At 42.2% G+C, this 24,214-nt stretch overlaps 1 protein-coding gene across 3 annotated transcripts in view; it reads right to left on the reverse strand.

The window, feature by feature from the left end:
* Window positions 1-18,073, reverse strand: part of adgrd2 (adhesion G protein-coupled receptor D2) — a 35,924-nt gene extending 17,851 nt beyond the window's left edge. Inside the window, exons 1-16 of one of the 3 annotated variants that reach the window (XM_061259513.1) lie at window positions 17,895-18,073; window positions 17,455-17,523; window positions 17,013-17,055; window positions 16,300-16,539; window positions 15,403-16,032; window positions 8,377-8,493; window positions 6,910-7,004; window positions 6,124-6,405; window positions 5,500-5,611; window positions 4,868-5,002; window positions 4,639-4,747; window positions 4,178-4,283; window positions 3,497-3,552; window positions 466-592; window positions 241-344; window positions 20-122 (exon numbers count right to left, since the gene is read on the reverse strand). In XM_061259513.1, coding sequence (XP_061115497.1) covers window positions 20-122; window positions 241-344; window positions 466-592; window positions 3,497-3,552; window positions 4,178-4,283; window positions 4,639-4,747; window positions 4,868-5,002; window positions 5,500-5,611; window positions 6,124-6,405; window positions 6,910-7,004; window positions 8,377-8,493; window positions 15,403-16,032; window positions 16,300-16,539; window positions 17,013-17,055; window positions 17,455-17,502 — 2,307 coding nt within the window. In that variant the 5' untranslated portion in view covers window positions 17,503-17,523; window positions 17,895-18,073. Of the gene's footprint in view, window positions 1-19; window positions 123-240; window positions 345-465; window positions 593-3,496; window positions 3,553-4,177; window positions 4,284-4,638; window positions 4,748-4,867; window positions 5,003-5,499; window positions 5,612-6,123; window positions 6,406-6,909; window positions 7,005-8,376; window positions 8,494-15,402; window positions 16,033-16,299; window positions 16,546-17,012; window positions 17,056-17,454; window positions 17,524-17,894 lie in introns of all 3 variants that reach the window. The other 2 variants (XM_061259511.1, XM_061259510.1) reach the window with 2 other exon arrangements.
* Window positions 18,074-24,214: the final 6,141 nt, after the last annotated feature.

Here is a 24,214-nt window from a genome sequence, read left to right on the forward strand (position 1 = left end):
GCTCACAACAGAAACCCACCTGGTGGGGTGCTGCAGAATCACTGCACATCAGGAGCAGTTCAGCAGTGCCCAGCGCCACAATGAGGTTCTTATGGACTGTGTTCCGGTCTGATTTGGGCACGCTTCACAGGAAGAGGAGAGAAAAAGGCTGTTTACAGAGGAGAACGCTGTGGTTTGAGCAGGAGGAGGGAAGCCTACAGTGAAAACAGTTCTTGGGGGTTTGGAAACCTGCACGCTCACCCCACAGCTACGAAGAGGATGAAGGTAAGGATGAGGCCACACAGAGACACTCCACAGCCAATGAGAGTCAGGACCTGCAGGGCACTCTGGTCCTCTGGACTCCTCTGCAATGACCAGACCAGGGCCCAATGTTAGGGACCAGGGCCCAATGTTAGGGACCAGGGCCAATATATAACTTGGAAGATGCCACACTACAAAAATGGCTATAAAATAAATATCTTGTACCTGAACTTCATAGACTTGCAGAAGCAGAGCAAAGTTAGTGGTGTGGTTGCAGTAACAGGAAGTGGAGCTCCTGCGGGTGGAAATGACGTGGCACCCCTCTGTGGACCAACCTCCTCCTACGTCCGGCCTAAGGGAGAACCGGAAAAAGCAGCCAGGCTGGGGTTTATCCATTCAATATCAAGGAATATCCAAGTCTGATGACATACTAAATATGGTTTTATCAGGGAGGCCCCATGTATGAACACTTCTGAGACAACCTGGAATCTGGGAAGATAATAGGTAGCACACCCTGACAGAAAAGCAAACTGTGATGGAAAGCTTTGAATTTATAATCTCTTCATAAATAAAATAAAAATAATTCTATGTAATTTGTGGAATCCTCAGGTCCATCAAGGCTGTGGCATTAGGAGAAGCATACCCCCTATGTTACTTTATAAACCATCTCTGGGCAAGAAACCACACCTGTGAGGCTACACCTCTGAGTGGTCAAAAAACTAACATAACAATGAGACTTATCATTGAACATAAGGAAGAACACTTCTAGATGTCAGCCATTGTACAGAATGAACTCAGTGCAGAACAGCATGTATTGCCAGTGAGCAGTGCTACTGAATGAATGTGCCTGCAGTCAAGTGAGACCAGGTTCCCTGAGCAGGTTTGCTTACTGACATGGGAAAGGGTTACACATACATTTGGTAAGGATTGCCCCAGGAAAAACAACATCTTCATGGGGTCTTACCCACACTCACAGATACCCCAGTGGAAATTAGTGAAGTGCGTATGACTCTACACATATCTCTTGCAAACTGTTGACATGTAATAAGTGCTTATGTAGCAACCGTATCATCCAACTACCAGTCCAACCTTTAATATGTCACTCTTCAACAATGACATCTGAAACAATTTCCCTTGCTCTCTTGCTGACAAGCTAGTAGACATCAAACAGTTGTTCCACTCGGAATCGGGATGGGGATGTGAATATCTCTGAGCTTCACCCTCTTTGATGCTGCAGCCCAAAGCAGTTGGCATGTTTTTTGTCACACATTACCTCCAGGAGAAATGGCAAGTGTCAATGCTGGAGTCAATCAAGGTTCACTAGCCAATCCAATCATATCTTCCCGATCTGCGTTTCAGCACTATTACGCATCATAGTAGAGAAGTAGACCGGAGACAGAATTGATTTCAGGTTTTAAACACCAACATCTGGCAACCACCAAGTTGACCTCAGAGGACAGTATCTTGATGATTGCCCCCTGGTAGCCCACACACCTGAGACCCTCTCAGCAAGGAGAATGGGGCTGACTATCAACACACAAAAAACAGAGATAATCTGCTGACCTCCTACCATGAGAACCTTCATTACATTTACATTTTTGGCATTAGGCAGACGCTCTTATTTTGGCTACACAGGGATTAGAACCACTGACCTTGCGTGTCCCAGTCATTTACCTTAACCACTACGCTACAGGCCACCGTTCACAACACCTGACCTCTGTTCAAGTACCTGGGATGCATAATATCCAACAACTGCACAATGATCAATGAGAAATAGCCTCAAGGGTTGGCCGTTTTCCTGAACAGCAGCCTCAGCCTCCAGACCAAAGTGCTTATTTACTGGACAGTCTACCTGTATAGATGTGAGGCAAGGGCCATCTGCAGCCGGTGGTGCAGTGGTTAGCACTGTTTCCTCACAAGAACGAGGTTCTAGGTTTGAGTCTCGGCTAACCGGATGCACTCAGTTCTACCTGAGTTTGCATGGTTTTCCTCCGGGTGCTCCACTTTCCTCCCACACCTAAATACTGCAATCTAGATGTCTAGAGGAGTGGAAATCTAGGTTGAGAGACATTTTGACAAACAGACTTGGTTAACCCCAATATACCTCAGGTTTTACCTGCAGGCAGAGTCACAGACTGACCTACGGCCAGCTACATCTTGGTCAATGCACCGCTGATTGGCAGAAGAAACAGTTCAAGGACCAAATGAAGACTATACTGAAGAGAGGCTAGATCATCCCCTCTTCATTGGAAGAACTTCCAATGGTTCCTGCTGTACCCTCTGAGGTTCTCACTCAAGGGGAACATGCTTGTATAGCTACCCTATACCCCCCAACATCACATTTACATGCCTAGTCTATAACCGCAGCAGCTCATCCAGGGTAGGGCTATACAGCTCCCAAAAGACCTATGAATAGGAGAATGTGGTTAATGGATATAATGGACAACCAGCAAGCAATGCAAGCAAGCGTGTGCAAGTGTGTGTGCATGTGTATATGGGTCTGTCTATGTGTGTATCATTGTGTTTTTATGTGTAAATAGAATATAATCAAGTACAAACCAAATGTGTACTCTGTTGAGATTGGAAGAGACTTTTGGTTGGATAATAATAATTATATATAATAATTTATGGCTGGTTATGTTTGCTCAAAGTGAACGTGAACAAATAAATAAACTCATCTGAAGGGCAAATATGTGGCCCTCTTTGAGTTGGGATTGTATAAGATTTGAAGCAAGAAGAAGTGGATAATCTTGCTTGTGTACTGTATCCATTATCTTTTAATGGATACTAATAAACTATCACAACAGAAACTCCACCTGAACCTTTGGTAAAGAAGTAGAGATGAATTGAGGATGGCAACCATCAGGATACCATAACTGTTTCTAGGCGGAGGAACACCCTATAAGGTAAATGGCTACCTGAGTCAGATTGATGCGTACTGACCCCATGCCCTATGTACTCAATGCTGGTGAATCACAACCATTAAGTACACTGGAAGACCAAGAATGTCTTACATGTGTTTCCATTATACTTGGAACATAATACAAGGTAAAATCAATAACAAAGTAAGATGAAGAAAAACAAGAACAAGTAGAGGAGGATAAGGAGGAGAAAAATAAATATTTTCTTTGAGTACAAGAAATGCATGCTTAAGCTTTAATTACATTAGGTAGTCACAGTCGCCATTAATTAAAAAGGGCAGTTCAAAGGTGTGAAGCCATGTGTGAGTAACATTACAGCACCGATGGCGACTTACGTGAGACTGAAATCCCAGAATGCACACACAGGGTCATATGCTGTCCCAGGAATGCTCTGGAAGGAACAGAACAGTCAGTACAGCTTCAAAGACCAGACAAAATTAAAATTAATAAAATGTAGGCAGTAGTGTGATTTCGATTTAGGTAAATCAAACCAATCTTCATAATTTTTTACCTGAATGACCTTTTTTTAAATACATTTGGAGAATAGGCCATTTGGAATGGGCAATGGTTTGAAACCACAGCTGATACTGCATACCCCACTGCTGATTCGGGAGACAGTAGCCATCCCTGGTTCTCCTCTGAAACACGTGGTTTCGCCAGCAGCTTCTTTGACTACAGTTAAGCTCACATTGAGCTGTGTTGGAGGAAGAACTTTCATATGCAGTTTTGGCTGCAATCTACGGGTGCCTCCAGAAAGCGATGAATTCAGAACCTTATCGCACTGAACCCTCCTTTTCGCAGGGCAATTATGCAATTGCAGATTGCACCCATTGGAGCTGGCAAGTTTCGGATCCTATCACAGACCGTGGTGCCTTAACCAAATTAACTATCCAGTAGCCCTCTCCACTGACTTCTACTGAATTTAGGCCTTTGATTTCATCTACTCTGAATACCTGTCTGAATCTGAGCCCTGTACTGCATTGCTTGAGCACTGGAGGAGAGTTCTAAGTCCTAACCTCAGGTCTGTGCTGGAGCTGGAAGTGAACCGCCATGCTGACAGGCTGGCCATCCCCAAGCACCGTGCTGGAGATGACAGAAGACCCCAGTACTGTCCCCATATACCTGCAATACACAGCACAAGGCAAGGAGTGAGGGCCAGGGAATGCCTGCCTGTCAAACACAGTCTTTGAACTAAAACTACATTGTAACCATTTATATACACAGGGACTAAAAGTACACCAGCACCATGATAATATGCTCAAGGTCTGCTGATGAAAAATGAGCTTTTCAGCCAGAAAAACAATCTCGAACATCACACTGAAACTATACTTTCGCATTATGAGCACCCAAGGACCATAATGTAGTCCCCAGGCTAGCACTATATTTATATTTAGCTGGATCCAGTTGTACAGTGAATAATGGGTTTCCTTTCTCTAAAACCATTTTCAGATACTATGCTGAGCAATCCAGCACTTACTTCTGAGTACCGTCAGTGACAGCAGGAAACAGGGTGGTGTTGCTCTGGGTCTGAAACAGCGGCCGCAGAGAACCATACCAAGTGTTCATCAGGGTAACCTTCCGGAAACCTGGGTGGTTACATTAGGCACACAGTTAACAAAATGTGGCATTCAGCGGCAACAGAATGTTTGGGCCACCTCTCTATACAGCATATTCACTCAGTGATAGCTATTTTGTGATTTTCTCACCAATATCATGAAGAGTCTGCATATCTTGGGTTGGGACTGAGATGCAGTCGAGGCCGGTGTCATTTTCAAATTCAAGTCCACAGAACTCAGAACCACTGGTGTCACCTCCCAAACTCTTCTGTTGGACAGTCAGCTCTGAATAAATCAACACACAATACTTTTGTTTAGAAAAGCACATAACATCAATTTAGCTGACTTTATTCATAGCTATTCACCACATAAAGTACATAGATGCAGTTAAATATGTTCTTAAAAGCAGCGGTGCTACATAATAGGATAGTTAAGTCTATTAGACTCACAAAAAGAGCTAGAATCAATGAGCACACATCACTGCTAGCATGGGCAGCTATTCTGATGACATTCTCATGAAATGGAATGTTTTGTGCTGTCTTAGATAGAATACGACTGCATACGGGAAGAGAAAATTATGGTGAGAAAATTTACAAGAGCAATGCATGCCTAACTATACACACCTTGGCTTGGTTTCCTGTGTGTTTTGGTGTGTATGCATCCTTTGCCTATATTTGTATGTATGTGTACTCATGCGTGCCTTTATCAAGAATGTATGTGTACTGTCTATATGTTTATGTATATTTGAAACTGTGTATGTGTGTGTGTGCAGTCTAACTCACTGATATTGTCTGTCTGGATCAGAAGCGTGTCACTCTCAGCCATCATCAGAGGTTGTAGATTGGTCACCATCCTGTCAATGCTCTCTACTACTGCCATCGGTCCATTTACAACCTATAAAAACAGATAAAATAAAATACGTCCCTCTTCAGTGGTGACCCTTGGTATGGCAGAGGGCTGGGGGAGGTGATACAACTGCGAGATTGTTCATGACAACCAACCAAAGGTTAGACCTACTGAAAGGGCTAGTCTCTCTCTCTCTCTCTCTCTCTCTCTCTCTCTCTCTCTCTATCACACAATGCATCAAAGCTCTAATGAATAGGCTAGAGAAGACCTAAGTCTACAAAATAAGTCTAATAAATACCTAATACTTACTTTACTCACTGAGTGTATACAGTGCTATACTATACACTAAAATGCATTTATGATCAATATCATATTGTATTGTCTCTCATATCAGCCATTTAAACTTTTGATTATTACACAATGATATTCTCTTTTTGTATGAAGGAAAAAGGTATCAGACTCTTTTGCATTTACTGCCCTCTAGTGGGGAAATGTGGAATGCTTCCTGGCTGGGCTGTGTACTGCCTGTTTTGCGGTGGCAGGGTGTTTGGGGCTGTTACCTGTGTAATAGCGTGCCATGTGGGAGCGTTCTCCTGACTGACTATCCTGTCTGCCACGGTCACGAAGTGCTGAGTGACGGCCGCGGCATCGTGGCTCTCGTTCGACTGCGTCGGGACCTGCGCAGCGCGGGCCAGGAACTGGACCAGGTGAAGCATGTCGGAAGGTTCCAGGTCAGTCGGCGACTCTTCCAAGGCCTGACTGGAAACGTTGAGCAGGCCGGATACCTGACCCCAGGTCAGCTCCTGAGGCTCGTCAGGGACCAGCCCCTCTGTTACCTGTGTCTGTCACAAACAAAGGGGCCAGTGGTTTCAAACATACATTCCCTCATTTTCTAGGTCTATGATCAACTTTTCTGTGACCCAACCCTTAGTAACGTGCTGTCTGATATATGTTCAAATGTGGAAATTTGATTGTTTCGAAATATACAGTATGTTAAAGTACCTGTATCGACACTCACCAGTTTAGCGTGTTTATTTTCAATACGCCAATTGTCCATAGAAGGCATATCTCATTACCAATAAGTACATATCTAAAGATTCATAAATTAGTTTTATGTTACATTTATAGAAAATCTGGTTTATAGGAAAATGTTGAAAGCAGACTTAAGCGGCACACTTTAAACAGAAATGAATACTGGCTCAAGGTGAATGGAGCTTATTTAGCAAGCAGTCATTAATCCTGACAATGAGTAACTCCGTCACTGCACCTTCTGTTTCCCTACATGATTTAGGGGAAGAGAGGAGATGGAGGGAGGAATGAAAGAGGGATGCACCAATGTAACGTACCAGGGTGCTGTTGGAAAGCTGCATCAGGTGCTGCATGAAGGGACTTGGCTTCCCATTGTGCGCTTCGTTCAGCTCCTGTATCTTTGTGAAGCGTTCTGCAAGACACCACGACATGGCCGTACACTTAACATGCTGTGAATAAACACCAAATCACTGCCAGGCATACACTGCATATGCAACAAACACAGTGCTAACAAACAGAACAAAGAAGAAATGCCAAAGTTATGTCCAAAACTCCTTGTGTTCAAACGCTGAACACACACAAAATGCCAGTATTCCAGGTCAGACAAGGGACATCAACGTCCATTTTGCAGACACAGACCTGTGCATCAGTCTGTGCCAGCTGTATGGATCGGTGTTTTTGTGTCTACATCTCTGTTTATATGTTACATTACATTACATTACGTGGCATTTAGCAGACGCTCTTATCCAGAGCGACGTACAACAAAGTGCAAATCAATCACAAGAACAAGTGCAAAAGTAGACCTGAGAGGACAGTACAGTTCCGAGTCCTAGTGTAAGCATACAGAAATTCAGAATCCTTGAAGAGTACAATCAACTTTCAAACTAGCATACCACAGTTGGCAGCTAGAATACAACAACAGCCAATATGTTAGAGTCAGTGTCTGTTTTCGTGTCTATGCCTGTCTGTGTCAGCTTCTGTGTCAGTGTGACTGATTAAATGGCTGTGTCTGTGAGAATGTATCTGTGTGTAACAGCATGTGAACGTGTTGGTGATTAGCTACAGGCAGATAAGGTGTTGGGGTATACAGGTAAGGATTAAAGTGTGCAAGGGTAGAGGAACAGACATGCCCAGGGATGGGGAAACACAGGTGCTAGGGTTTGGAGAAGGAGGTGTAGCGGTCTGAGTTGCTGAAGCAGTAGACGTGTAAAGGCATATGAGTGTGGAGCTGTTGAGAAGCTAACGGGGTGACTTTAGAAGCTGGTGCAGCAATCTCAGTCACACGTGTCCCAACATGTTCTGAGAAAATCCGTATTTCTGTCACACCATATTTCAGTGGGTTTTCTGACAAATGCCATTGCTGTATGTTCTCATTGATTTACGTAGTCCAGGGAACATGGTCACCCTAGCTATGATGGGTGAGATATGCAGAGAGATAGAGATGTGTAGGTGTCTTTGCTGAAAAAACTCGAGCTACATTTTGAAACAGCTCAAGCTACAAGCTACCAGGTCAGACAAGTTACCTGGTTGACCAGTTCAGACCGGCTTCCAGCTTGACATAGTTTGAACAACCCAAGCTATGTTTTTAAATAGCTGGTAACTGGTTGACCAGCTGCTGTACCAGCCCAGACAAGCTACCAGGACCCACTGGTTGACCAACTCATACCCAGCTTGACCAGCTTTATGACCAGCTTGACCAACTCAATTTTCAAGATGGTCAAGCTCGCATAGTTGGAATTTACAGCAGAGAGCCCAGCCCAGAACAATGGAGGTGTAGCACTTACCCGTGCTGGTGGTGCAGACAAAGGGCAGTGTGTCTGTGCAGGGGACATAGGTGTAGCGGGATAGCTGCCTGGAGGAAAGGGCCTGGCAGTGTTTGGCTTTTGTCTGCCTGTAGACTGCTGCATCATCAAGAAAACAAATAGGTTATTACATTACATTACATTAATGGCATTTGGCTGAGCAACTTACAGTTGATTAGACTAAGCAGGAGACAATCCTCCCCTGGAGCAATCCATCCCCAGGATTAAGGACATTGCTCATGGGCCCAAAGGCTGTGCGGATCTTATTGTGGCTCCACCGACCTTGCGGGTCCCAGTCATGTACCTTAACCACTACACTACAGGCCACCCGCTACAGGTTATACTACCGTCACTACCTTCAGCACAGCTACCAAACAATATAATCAACATACTATCGACATTTATACTATTATACAAACAAAAGATTGAGCACAGACATTTATACAAATATTATGCCACAAGGGGCAATCAGGTGGTATAGAGAGTATATGCCACAATGATTTATTCCCAAACCCCTTTACAAGCTAAGCTAATACTTCACAGAATTGGTGAGTAGTAGTGTCAGTTCTATTATTATTATTATTATTATTGCTATTGTTATAATTATTATTTCTGATACATTGATTATAGCGGCCATCTTCCATTGCCAACAGCCATTTTGCAGCAGAATGCTCAATACATGTAATGGTGGAGAAGTAAGTTTTCTTTTAGCCCTCATCTTAATAAGATTTCCATTCACCCAGCTAATACGATTTGACGTGTACATGATCCCAGCATTTGCTTTGACAAGAAGACATTTCCAGACTCCCTTTGAAGCTCTCTGATGGAATCTGCAGTTTATCACAGAGCGTCAGTTGTGTAATCACTCATTTTACATCAATGGGAACTTGCACCGTATCTCCACCGGAAAGGATGAGCCTCATTTCAAAAATCTTATTTATCCTCTGCCATGAGTGAAACTAAGATGAGGAAAGAAATTTCCCCCTCCAAAGCTATTTCATTTTGATGAATGTTTGAATGTTTTTACTTTTCTAAGCTCCCACTGTGTGGTCCACTTTATAAAACTGAGACAGCCAATTTCCTGTTCTACAGTAAGCCAGGGATCCTGCTTAGTGGAGTCAGCACTGGGAATCTCCCACAACCCTTCCCATAGTTCTAGAAACTCACACCCCTAAAACAATTACACCCCCCCCCCCAAACCCATATTCCAATAGGCATCTATTTGCAGTTCACACAGCCTTTTGCTAAATGTGTGAGGTCAAAATGTACTCATTCACCAGGTGATCAAAACTACCCAGCTCAAATGGTTATACCTGGTGACATGGTCAGCAGTTTGAAAATTATTTTTGATGAGGAAAATAAATAATTTCTGTATGGGTTTCTTAAAAACAAGCATATGATAGAGGAATTCTGTGGACCTAGATTCATTCCACAAAATTTCAAATGCAATAATTTATTTGATAGATTTGAAGCTTCTTCCACCAAATAAATAAGTAGTGACTATATTTCCAGAACATGCAATACATGGTCCAGAACACTGACTGTCCTACTCGATACCGATTCTCTTTCAAAATTATCTTCCCACAATTCTTGAAACAGCTTGAAATGCTCAGAAAGCAGTTAACATGGCTAAAAACAATTAACACACAAAACAAGACTTCAAAAACCATTTACAAAATAAACAATACTCTCCTTTTGAGTAAAGCTATAATTAAAAAGTTTTACTCCAAAGCAGATACAGACACAAAGTTGAAAAACAAAAGCTCAAAAACGAAAATGGTAGGCTATTCCTGAAAGACCTTTTTCATTCACATTTCAATTTCCAAATCATAATTTCTGAAGAAACTGGCTCACACACATCTGCACATCAGAACAATGTCTACAGTAATGTTTCTTGTGTTCTCTTGAAAAACCTGTTTGCAGATGCCAAGCACTCACAAGCAATTGAATTATTTCAAACATAACCTGTGCAGAAACTATTTTCTTTATTGTCCATCAGTACCTTATCATGAATGGTTTCGTATTTCTTTCAGAATATTATTTTTTCTTAGTTCACAAAACTGCATACACTTTTAGTTTATTTTCCTATTCTATAGCGAAATCGTGTTTACTTGGGAGAAATCTTTAATTTGTTAAACTTTTACATGACAGTACTCTTATTGAACCAAAAGGTGGTATGAGATGTAATGTAATGTAATGAGACCATACATAAGACACATCATGATAATAGCAGTTTCAATTTATGAACATAATAGATTTAGATATGCATTTAACCCTTCCTAGTAACTTAGGAGCAGTGGGCAGCCACAGTGTAGCACCTGGAAACAAACTCCATTTGTTTCCAGGTGCAAGGCCAGTGCCTTGGTCAATAGAGCAAGCAATTGCTTGGAGCAATAAAACATTGTATGTCAAGGAATTAAACAAATGTGTTGCCATCCAGGGAATGATGGTAGACATACTGAACAGGCTACACCAATGTTTCTTCAGTTTAAGTGATTCTAATGTGGTGGCCTGCCTTGTAGTTGTGTTAGATAAGCCATTCAAAATATGATTCAGGATTTAAATCATAAAGCAAGAAATGCACTAAGGTACTTTTGTTAGCAGTAAAAACGTACAGTCAGCTCGAGAATTATTTGCACCCTAGCAATGAAACAACATAAAATTGTCAAATTTAGCTAGTTAATCCCAGGCTAAAGTCTAACTACAGTATATGGTATCATTCCATCACTTTCTGTTTCACTAGAGTATAAAAATGAGATAACAACCATGAAAAATCCCTTTGTCATCCATCAGCATGTGAAAAGCCAAAGAAGTCAAGAGAAACAGATGGTAATTGACTATCAGATGTCTGATAATGGGTACAAAAAAAACATAAAAATACCGCTTATAATACCTATACATACCGCAGACAATAATAAAAAAAGGAATGGTTGCAAACTTCCCAGGAAGAGGAGGCAAGTGCACATTGTCCCCATGGACAGTAAGGAAGATGGTGAGGGAGGCCATAAAGAACTTGGTTGGTTGCATCTCGCAGTCACCAAGTCTCAAAAAGAACCGTGAAATGGCACCTCCATAATCCATACTCTTTGGAAGGGTGGCATGAAGACAGCCCTTATTAAGCACAACTTTCTTTGCCATACATACCATCAATATGTTTGGTGGCAGAAGAGGAATGCATACAAGGAGAAGCACCTCATACCTACTGTAAAATATTGCGGTGTGTCATTGATGTTTTGGGGATACTTTGCTGCCAGTGGTGCAAGGCCACTATTTAAGATCAATGGCATAATTAATTCAGCAAAGAACCAGAAAATTGTGGCAGAAAATCTGTGTCTCTGCTAGCTGGTCGTAGGTGGATTTTCCAGCTGGACAATGACTCCAAACATACATCAGAATCCACACGGAAATGGTTAAGTGAAAACTACATCCATGATCTGCAATGGAGATCTCAGTCTCCTTACTTAAATTCCATGAAAAACCCGTGGTCTGAACTGAAGAGGGCAGTCCATGAGGGCATTACCCCAAATGTGTTCTCTAGTCTTAAAAAAATAATAGAAAAGACACAGCTGTCATCTTTGCCAGGGGTGGTTGCACAAAGTATTAAACCAGACGTGCCAATAATTGTGTACCTGTTTTTTATGGAAATATAGCATCTTTCCACAGCTCAAGGTTGCTTAAAAAAGAGACTGAGATCAATTCTAAATGATCCTGAAGCACATGCATTCAAGGCCTATGATCATGACAAAGCACTTATTTTTAACTGGCCGCACCTGAGCCAGACACACCATTGAAAGATGCCACAAAAATCTCTGCTGCATTCTGAGAAATGTTCTGGCTCAGCCAAAGCTAGACATATTTTGATTCATAGTTTATCTTCTCCAACCAAAACTCAACCTAATGTCAAAATGCATTTGTTACTGAAAACTCACAGCAGGGATGCATTTTGGCACCATACTGGTGCTATTAACAGCTGGCAGCTTGACCAACCAGACTGTTTCAAAGCAATGCTGCCAAGGCAAATTAATCAGCCAGTCTAGATCAGTTGATTGCTGATGAGCTTCCCTGTTACCACAATCATTCAGGCTTGTTTACAGGATTTTTCCATTCCATTTTATTGTTTGACCGCTTCTTGTTTTATCTTGTTTATCTATTTGCTCCTGTGCCTCCTATGTGCTGAATATTTGTACTGCATATGGGATCAATAAAGATGATACACCCCAAGGCGAACAGTAACAATGCCTGTGAAATTATCTCTCAAGTAACCCACTCACTCCAAATGCGATCCCCTGATGCCCCAATCATTATTCTTGGGGATATGAACAATTGCTCTTTGTCTAAAACACTCAGAGACTTCCACCAGTACGTTACGTGCCCCACTAGACACAATAAAACACTGGACTTGTGTTATTGTTCAGTAAAAAATGCATTCAAGTCCATTCCCCTCCCACCTTTAGGCTCATCTGATCACAATTGTGATCATCCCCTCATATCAAACTGCTCTTAAGAGGGGCAAGGTACAGACTGTATATATTAAGGACTGGTCAGAGGATGCTTGCCTGTCTCTTCAGGGGTGCCTGGACTGCACAGATTGGGATATATTTAAGGACTCATGCTCTGATATTGATGAATTGACTGATGTTACCAGTAGTTGGGTGTCTTACTGTGAGGATATTGTTATTCCAACTAAGGCCTTGAAAGTATACCCCAACAGTAAACCGTGGGTTTCTAAGTCTCTCATGGGTCTTTTGCATGAAAAGAAAAGAGCCTTTAAGGAGGGTAACTTGCAGGTATTGCACAAACTTCAAAAAGATATAAAATGGGAAATCAGGGGAGGCAAACTTAAGTATAAAGATAAATTAGAAACACAGCTCAAAATGAACAACCTGGGTTCTGCCTGGGATAGTATGAAGACTATTGTAGGGCTTAAGGAAAGGGGAAAGAGAAAGTTAGAATTTAACAACAAATCTGACTCAGTACTGGCAGAGGATCTCAACAGGTTCTCTGTCAGATTTGACACACATGACTTCAGCAACAGACATTCTGAACTCAAGAGGAGTCTCCTGGCATCCCCCCCGTTTATCCCTAGTTTCAATGAGTATAGTGTTGTTAGGTGCTTTAAACACTGCAGACCGAAAAAAAGCTCTGGCCCAGATAACATCAGTGGCCGCATGCTAAAAGTGTGTGCCGAACAGTTAGGCCCTATCTTTCATCACATATTCAATTTGTCACTCTTCCAGCAGAGGGTGCCATCTCTATGGAAGCAGTCTGTAGTGGTGCCTGTTGCCAAGGTCAGTCGCCCCCAAACCCTTAATGATTTCAGGCCGGTTGCCCTCACATCCCTTGTTGCAAAATCCTTTGAGAAGTTGATTAAAGCTGAGTTCCTAGTTAAGGTGGAACCCCTCTTGGATCCTTTTCAGTTTGCCTATAGGGCCAAGAGGGGGGTGCAGGATGCTACCATCACTCTACTTAATCTTCTCTATAAACATCTGGAGAAGAGTGGGAATCATGCTAGGTTGCTCTTTGTTGATTTCTCCTCAGCATTTAATACCATCCAACCCCACCTGCTAACTGAGAAATTACTGAGCAACTTTAGCTTTGATCCAAGACTCCTGACTGGTTGGCTACTTGACTTCCTTACGCAGAGAGTTCAGAGGGTGAAGGTGAATAATGTGCTGTCCAGTGCCCTAACATCGTCCACCGGCTCACCTCAGGGGTGTGTCCTCTCCCCTCTATTGTACATTCTGTATACCAATGACTGCCTTAGCCAACATGACAACAGGTACATTATAAAATTTGCAGATGACTCTGTAATCGTCAGTCTGTTGAATACTCATGAGAATGAGCATGGCCCTGTCATTGATGACTTTGTGTCCTGGTGTGAAGATGCCTTTTTGCATCTTAACATCAGTAAAACTAAGGACATGTCTATAGACTTCAGACGCCTCCCCCCTGCTCCAGTGCATAGTGTAATCAAGGGGCAGGATGTTTATATGGTATCATGTTATAAGTATCTGGGCACCTTGATTGATGACCGGCTTAAGTTCGACTTGAACACCACTTCTGTGTGCAAGAGAGGACAACAAAGACTCTCTGCTCTCAGGAAACTTGCTAAGTTTCAGGTGTTCTATAGAGCTTTTATTGAGTCTGTCCTGACGTTCTCCATTATCTGCTGGTATGGAAACGTCACTATCAAAGACAAGAATGCACTTTCTAAAATTGTGAATGTGGCCAATAAGATAGTGGGAGTGAAGTTCAATAGTCTTACTGAGTATTTCAACAAGCAGGTGTTTAACAAAGCCATGAATATCTATCAAGATACAAGTCATCCTCTGTATACAGAATACATGTTGTTGCCATCTGGCTTACGATTTAACACTCCCATTGCTTTAAAACAGAGGTACAAAAATTCCTTTATCCCTCTTTCTATCCAAGCACTGAATGCACACAACAGAAGAAGATAGCCTTGTCCATTTAGTGACCCCATACCCCAATCCACTACCTCTTTTTAAATCTACCTCATATTTATTGAAACTGTGTCTTGATTTTAAATGACTTTTTAATGCACTGCCAATATTTATCACAACTGAACTATTTATTATGCTTCTTGTGCAGAATCTGTCTGTCTGTCAGTATTGTGTTATGCCTATTGTTGTGTGGTATGTGTGTGGTCCTGCTGCAAACAAATTGCCCATTTAGGACAAAGAATAAACTGAACTGAATGTACAATAACAGTTATCACTTGATGAACAGCACACATGGCCTATGCAAAGATTGCATGCATCCATATGTCTCCATGCGTGTATGTGTGTGTCTGTGTAAAACACTGCCAATATCTTCCTTGGGTTTGATCATTTAAAAAATGTAAAAAATAAAAAACATGTATTCTATGTTCTGTAAATATCGGAATTGTAATTGTAATGTACGGCTTTACTGGTTTTTCAAGAAGCAATAAAAAAGTAACACAGCTCCTACGAGCACATGATGGAGAGTAACTCAATGCAAGCTCACCTGGGCAGAGCAGCTGAACTGGGATCAGTCTCACATCGGGGTGGAGGGTCATGTTGCTGGTGCTCCATGCAAACAGTGGGTCTGGGGTCAGTTGAGAGCAGGTGCCGAGCTCCACGACCTGTCTCTCCCCTAGCACCGTGTCCCAAATCCTCAGATCCGTAACATTACCCACAAAGGGCTCGGTGAAGTCTCCCCCGAACGAGTCCTGGTCCTGCCCGATGATGAATATGCCCTCCCCGTGGATGTCCCTGGGCGTGTCCCCTCCGGACCCGGCATCCCGCCTCTCCCCGTCCACGTAGATGGCCCAGTAGCCATCCCGTTTGCGCCAGGTGACGCAAAGCTGGTGCCACCCGCCATCGTTGGGGAAGGAGGCCTTGTAGGGGCGGTGCTGGCCGTGCACGATGAGTGCCAGCAGGACACGCCCCGCCGTGTCCACGCGACCCCTCAGCTGGAACTCGTTGGTGAAGACCGGAGCCGCGTAGCTGAAGACTGTGGACACCTGGGCGTGGCGAGGGTCCCACAGCACCCGGACGCACACGCTGATGGCCGACAGGGGCTGGAACTGCAGGTCGAGACGGGCGAAGCCCTCTTGAGCCTCCAAGGGGAAGGTCAGGGCGGTCAGAGACACGTCTGCGGAGGGAGGAAGTGTAGAGATAGCGTTAGCTTTTTTAGCGAATTTGGAATTGGCCAGATATGCGTGAACAAATTGTGGGAATGTGCAGACGTCTGTCGACTAGTCCCTTGTGCTTAACCACCATTACAGAAGCCTCCAGTCTGTAAGCAGGGATTTTCAAATTAAATAGACCCTGTTCCCATGGCAATGTAGACAACCTGTTACCGTCTCTTTTCTACCCACTGGATTGACTCTGTTAACGAGATTGAGCGGTAATATCTCACACTGTTTGGAGAGTGTCCGCAAACTCCTGGTTGGCCTATCGGGGTCTCTGACCCACACAGGCCTGTCCAGCCCTGCCTCCCTCAGCAGCTTCAGAGTGCCGTTCTCCTCCCTGTTGCGCCCCATAGTGGCCAGAGTACCGAACTGCACCAGACAGAAACGTTCAGCCTGCCAGAAGTCCAGGGAGATGTTGATCAGCTGGAACACTGTCTCCAGGGTCTGGAGAGTTGCGTGGGACTCATCTGCACCTTTTAGCAGGAGGACCAAATGTAAATGAACAACTGTTATTGCAATTGCTGATGATTTGGGTTTGCTTTCAGAATGTTGTTGGTTCAGATCCTAAATGGTCCAATGAGCCCTTGAGTGAAACCTGAATTTAATGAAATCTCACCCTGACTTCAATGAATATCAAGCTGTAAAAAGGCAGTATTTTGAATGTAAGCTCTGTATGTCGATTCAGCTGGCCTGCCAAGTAGAATTAATAAGCAATAGCAATATATTTGTGTGTTATGAGTATGAATTTAATTACTGTAATTTATTTTATTACTTAACCAGTCAACTGAGACACAAGGCTCATATGTAGTGGTCATATACTGCAGAATTAAAATTTTTAGAGAAATGTAAGTGACTGTATAGCCTATCAAATGTAGAGGAATAATGATTGCCTTTACATACAGCCACTCAGAAGATCTCAAAAAGCAATGGTTCCACCCACCTCTGTCCGTCCAAGACTGCACGGGTTCACAGCTGCAGAGCACCTTTAGCCAAATAGAGAGAAAAAAGGCACTATTAATACCAGACTGTGGTATGTCTGTGTGTGTGTGCGTGTGTGTGCACGTTTGTGTGTGTGCGCCTGCGTGTGTGTGTGTGTGCGTGCGTGCATGCGTGTGTGTGTTTGTGTGCGTGCGTGTGTGTGGGAGGTACGGGGGAAGTTGAGTCGACAGACATTATTTTGGACAGAACTGCATTCAAGTCCAGCATTTCAAACTAAATGTACGACATCAGAAAGAAACAGCCTGCCCCTTGGTTTTAACGCAACTTTCCATTTTACAAACTATCCATTCAATTGAGAAACAGTGAACATTTTATAACATACAGCAAAGATTAGTGCATTGAACATTATAGTACACACAACAAAGTGATATGATATACTTTACCACAAAGAAATTCACCACAAAGGCAATTTTCAGCCAGACTCCTGACATGGTTAGCAGTTGGTGTTTCAGCTGAAACAAAGCAAACAGTTTACTTCCCTTTGGACAATTACATAATATTAGCATAATATTTCCATCAGTAAAACCAAAAAATTTCCATCTCTTCCAGAAAAAGATAAACTGACTTTACACTACAAATCAAAAAAGTTAATATTCTATCTCGGTAACATGCAGCTGCATCATATACTGCTCAGAGGCAGTAGGCAGAAGGTAAGGGGATTTTGGTAGACTGTAAAAAAAAGAGCTGCGTATCACAGTGATTTTCCATAAATTACGCATGGTTAAAGAAATCGTAAAAGCAGAACAGAATGTAGTTAACCTCTGTGGTCCATGAGTCGGTGAGCCCAACGCTAACCAGATCGTACAGAAGCAAACAGCCTTACAAAGAGCTGAGGAAGATCTGGAGTCCTCCAGGGCTTGTCCGGCGTGTAGCGCGTCGAGCGTCCAGCATCCACAGCCTCGGTCAGGTCCCTCAGGTACGTCCACGGTCAGAGCACAGTCCTCCACTCCTCCTCCACCCTCATTTTCCCACTCTGCAGGACCCACTGCCCCGACTGGCAAAACCCACTGCGACCAAGTAGGAGGTGAAATCAGACCTTTTCTGCACCCCCCCCCCCCCCCCCCCATCCACACACATACACACCAACACCACTTGGCCCTTGATTCAGTAGCCTCTTTGTCATGCAAATGGGGCCAGTTTTAAAAAAAGCCTTCTTGCGCAAGCAGTGTCAGGCTTTGGCGTATAGAGTTCATCAAGGACCCGGTGGCAGCCAGAGCTCAGGCAGCCTGGGCGTTATTTATGCCCACTGTTCCCTTTTCCTTACAGACTGCAGAAGCGCTCTCTTAACACTTCCTCCTCCAGTGTAAACCAATACAGAGGGTGGCATCAAAGTCTTCTCGTAACAGATGAAAAAATCAACTGTATTCCTCTCTGCACCAAAAAAACGAAACAAAATAAATAAGTAATAAATACATCAAATATTAAATATTTTGTTTTAGTGTCCCTTATAGTAACTTTGTTACCAGACTGAAAGAAAGAATGATGGAAAAGAGAACAAGAAAAACATATTACACTCTCAAATCTTTGTCTGGCTCTTTGTGGGGAGTTTCCATGGTAGGGAGCCCCACAGTACCACTCACTGAGAAGGATAGAGGGGCACTCTTGTTTCTTATTTGTTTTTGTTCCTTTTTTGAAGGGTTTGGCTTCTGGTGTACCCCTAAGCATATACAAACACACACACAGACACACACACACACTCACAAACGCATACACACTGGCATATTAGATCCTTAGACAAAACGAATGACATCGCTAATGCCCAAAGTACAATAATCTGTAAGACAAATGTCCTCATTAGTATTCTTCTGAGCACAATCTTGGAGTTTGCCAACTATAAAGAGTGAGATTTTCTCAGCAAAGAACCATCAAATTTGATAAGTTATACAAGCATTTTCTGTCTCTGGTCATTGAGACATTTAACATCTCATAAACCTTACAGTCAAGTACAGTCAATCTACTATATTCCTGTCTGCCCCCCAAAGATTTAAAAATAAATAAATAAATATACACAATATTGTGCAATATTTTTCATTTCTGCTTCAGTGTAACTTTCTGATATGATGATTTCTGATCATTTAATTTCATAGCTGCATTTCCTGACCATAAGTTGAACCCAAATCTTTTTCGAATTTAATGCATGCCAACTATTTTGGTTGCTAATGGCTGGTCGCTTTCTATTAACACAAATTCATACAATCCATGATAAGAAATCCATAAAATTTGATTTTGTGTTATAACATAAGAACATCTGAGGAGGTAACTGAAATGCAGCTTGATCAGTTACGTTTCTATGGAACAAATTTATCCCCCACCCCCCCAAAAATAGACTGGTGACCAAATACAAGAGATGTGATACATGTACTGAGATCAATGTGGGTGGGGGAATTTTAAGTGAATGAGTTATCTGTACTTCTTGCCCCGTGCTCCCTGCCCCCTTTACTTTAGTGCGGTCAGGATTCCTGGACACCACTCCCCCCATATGCCGAAGACTAGTATTTATGGTTGGCTTTTGTTAGCCCTTGGGTGACCACTTCCCGCCCCCTTGCATTGTTATATACCAGCATTGCTGCTCTCTTCAATTTCAGCTCTTATAAATGGTCCAGCAATGAAGAGCTCATTCCCATGCCCCCTGTGTCCAGCTGTGTCCAGCCCCAAACCTGCCACCGTCAGCAGTGTGACCTCATCTGAGCTCATGTAATAACACAAAAATATAGCCCAATGCTGAAATACCCAATCACGTGTGCAATGGTAAGCATTGCCAGTTATATTAAAAGCATATTATAAAATAGGAAATTAATTTAGACTGGAGAAATGCATGAGCGGAGTGGTTGGTCCTCCCAAGTCGGATGAAAGATATCGCCAAAGGAACCTTGAATCCCTGCACAAATAAAAGTATGAAGCTACGTATAACTTGGTCCGGGTGAATCCTCAATTTTGACTGCCTAGAAGGTGCATTAAAGTCGTTTGAAATTAGAACAGCGAGTGAGGTCATTGGAGAGAACTTTTAGAATTTGGAATCTTGATTTGTCCTAGCAGGAGAGGCACACTGCAGCCTCCCTTCACAACTTTTCCTAAATATGTCATCCATATAAGTCTGTTCATGGTGTAGAATTTTAAAAATATACCAGGGTAAAAGTCCTAAAGTGAACCCATCCCCTACCCTGTCTCCCCTTCTGCCTGTGGCACATCAATTAGTGTTATTCACATCTAGTGAGTCCAAGACGTTGCTTAGTCCCATTCAGAGGACAAGTATTTCATTTAATGTTAGTCATTAGTACAGTGTTTTTCAACCTTGGGGTCGCGACCCCACGTGGGGTCCCGCGGAATTCAAATGGGGTCGCCTGAAATGTGTAGTAGTTGATTAAATTCTTTGTTTTTTTTATCAAGCCTTGTAGCTTACCTAACTGTACATGTATTTCCTGATCAGGGAAAATAAAATGTCACTTTGTGCACTAATCTGGCTACTCTGTATTTGCAACACAGTATAACAAACATGATCAAGAACTAATTCTAGAAAAAAAAAAGTCTCTGGGGTCGCCAGAAATTTGTGATGTCAAAATGGGGTCACAAGCCAAAAAAGGTTGGGAACCACTGCATTAGTAGAATAACTGACAATCTACTATACTCTTTTCATCCATTTCTTTGATGACAGAACTTGAAAAAGCAAGCTCAATTCCAAACAACTTTTCAAAACTTTCAAGGGAAGTTTTCATGTATTTTTTTTGTGTATGAACTATTTGCTTGTATTCCAAAAATGGGGAATAGGAATTGACAGGAGAGATACAAATCGCAAGCCATTTATAAAGAGGAAATGCTAAAATGAACGTCAAGCAGTAATTAACAGGGTCCTAGCAGCATGTGGCAATTACACATTTTTTAAGCTGTAAGGAAGGACACACATTGCATGAATGGTCAAACAAATGTGAGTCTCTGTTCCCTAGCAAAGAGATCAACATACATACAGGTTTTACAATGATGATTGGCCATTGCAGAGCCTGTCACGTGCACACTAACAGCTGATTGGCTTATGGCAGGCATCTTTTTTAGATATGACTTCATTATTTTACATCCAATTGGGGCTGACACAAAGAAATGGCATGCAAAACTTGATTGGTCAAGCAGTTAGTTTTTATTTATATTTCTCTTATAGCACTTCCTGTTGGCGAAATGACAGAAAACGTGCATGTTGCCTCGGAATCAACTACTACATATGATATATACATTTTATATAAGTTATATATAGTATATAAGTTCAATGATGACTGAGCAAAGTGTTCAGGAGTTACTGTTGTGTTAGTAAAAATAGGCATGCCCAAAACAATTCATTGACATGTTATGAATAAATATTTCCTTTTTTCCGGGTTCTTCCAGGTATATTTGGTGTCAAATTTAGTGAATGATGGAAAAATCTAATATATATGTATGATTTCCCACTAACCATAGCCAGATACACTCTTCTAATAAGCAAATATTTGTGCCCCCAATGGCCAACTAATCCCAAATCGTATGTGACACTACCAAGTCAAGACATCAACGTACTCACCAGGTTTTTCAAGGATTAAACAAAACATTCATGAGTGTTTTTAGTAAATGGCCCTGCCCACAGCAATTGATTGACATGTCATGGACAAATGGTTTCAAAACAGTGATAACGTTTGTTTGGGTCCCACCAGGCATGTGTATTACATTTAGATTGGATCAACTTTGTAGAAGATGCTTTAAAAAATTTATTTTAAATGGTTGCTTATAATGGGGTCTATTACAGAGATGTAGCATACAACATTTAAACCGTATTTGTCTAAAGGTTGGAGAGTTTTGGGCATTTGCTTCTCATAGGGCCACCTATTGGTAGTGTGGTCAAAACTCGTGTGCATCCACAGAGTCATGGACTGCACATATGAATCAAATTTGGTGAAGATCGGACACTGTATTCAGAAGTTTTAGCCATGCCCACATCAGTTTATTTGACGCGTCTTTGAAAAACGGTTTGCAGGATGAACCTGCATCAATGAAGAAAAGCTATTGCGATGTATGGCATGACTCCAGGGCAGGCAGATGGACTTCATCTCACCATTCCAAAATTTGCAAGGGCTACTATCTCAGCTAATAATAAGACACTGTAACCTTGTTATTTGTACACAATTTTGACTACATGCCTAAATTTCAGTGTACAAGTACATAAGTACATGACTCATTTCAACAGTCTGGAGACAGCTTTCAGTTTTAAATTGCCCTCGGAAACCCTCTCAATCTCTTCTCTCTCACTCTCCATGTCTTTCACATTCACATTCACATTACCTAGAGCAGTTCTTGAAATTCTGAAATCACTTCTGCCAGACAGAGAATGTCCCCAGATGAAGTGAAAGTGAATTCTATTCCCTCAGAGTCACTGCACATCATATCAAGGGGGAGCGCCCTAAATTGCAGTGATCCCATACCACCTGAAAAGAACAACCACAGTGAACCATGAACCGCACAGCTGATGTGCCATGACTCAGTTGTACAATGAAAACCATGAGTCTACATTGCCCGATGTGTTTGTGCTCACAGGACAGTGAATGAACTGCCATGTTCACAAAGCCAAACAAGTGGTTTATTCCACGTCCTCTAGAGCAGAGGTTTTCAAACTCAACCCTGGACCGATTGAGCATGCATGTTTTCATTCGTAACATAATTGTAACTCTGAATAGCTATTGTTATGGAAATTGTTATTAATTTGACAGTCAATGTCTACTGAAAGGTTATTTGTCGTCTTAAAGTTGCATTATGGTATAAATGCATGATGGATAAATATTCCACATTTGCATCTCAGATATTTGAATCAGTCAGTTCAGGTAATGCTTTGAGTTTCTGTAATGTCCTGTGTGACAGATTATGCCTTCAAATATTTTTTTATCCTCAACTGATCTTGCCTGGTGCAACTGAACCAACTAGAGGACCAAATGGCGGGGTTTGCACTTTTTGCAACTATTTCATAGATTTCATTACACCAGACAAGCTCAGTTAACTGTAGAAAAAGTAGAAAAGTATTTGAATCCAAAAACAAATATTTGACCCAGGTCTGCTGGCTACTGAACCTAAATTATTTGTGAAAAATGAAGATGCTAAACTTGGATTTTGTTGGAATAATTGGAAGTACAAAACGATGATAGAACTTGAACACATTTTAAACAACCCAAAGTAAACAGGGCTGCGGCAAAAACCAGCAAACACAGCGGGTTACATGACTGAGTTTGAAAACCACAGTCATAAAATGTAGTAGGTAGTGAAGAACAACATGATGTTGCTGTGGTTACATGTTTAAAAGAATTTTTCTTTGATTCTTTTTATCCTGATGAGGCCCACAGACCACCATTGCAGGCAGGTTATGAATCTGAGGTTCCATATGGGGCAGGGGCAGGAGCAGATCTCATCTAATGACTCATTGGAGCATCGGCATGCCAAAGGGCCGCACAATGAATCACTGCGTTGTAAAAGCAGCGCTGGTCAACACAAATGTGCCCCATTAGATTGGGACACGCAGGAGGCTTTGGAGCATTTTCAAAGGGCACCCTGAGCAACAGACGACCACAACATGAATACAAGCCAGGATAAAAAACTGCCTTTTAAACACTGCATTGTCCACAGGCACAGGCAGGACATGACCAGCGCACTGGGCCCCTGAAACAGACTTCAGCACACAGACACTTTCTCCCTGTACACAGCAAAATGTTCTATGTAAAACTCCTATAGAGTACTTTTAATTCTAATGGAGCACATATCATCCAAGCTTGACTGATAGAAAGCACTGTTAGAATGAATTGAACTCAAGACATTTTGCTATGTGTGTGCGTGAAGATGAAGGCCTCGTCTCTATGAACTCAATGACTGAAATGTTTTGTTAATGTCTAGGAAACCTCTTCTGCTTAACAGATTGTTATAGTTTCAGTTTATCCTTCTAATAAAATCTGTGACTCAGCCAGTTGCACAAATGCTGATGATTGCAATTGACATACTGTATGGTAAAAGCAGGTGCGCGATTAACCAAAGTGAGGCCATTTTGTAAGAAGTAAAGTTGAGGACCCATTTGTGATTTTTGTACTGAGATTGTATCATATATAGTTTTTTCAATCATTCTGTAAGGCAAAGTAATCATCAGCTTTG

Source organism: Conger conger, chromosome 11, assembly GCF_963514075.1.
Source record: "Conger conger chromosome 11, fConCon1.1, whole genome shotgun sequence".
Classification (NCBI taxonomy): Eukaryota; Metazoa; Chordata; class Actinopteri; order Anguilliformes; family Congridae; genus Conger; species Conger conger.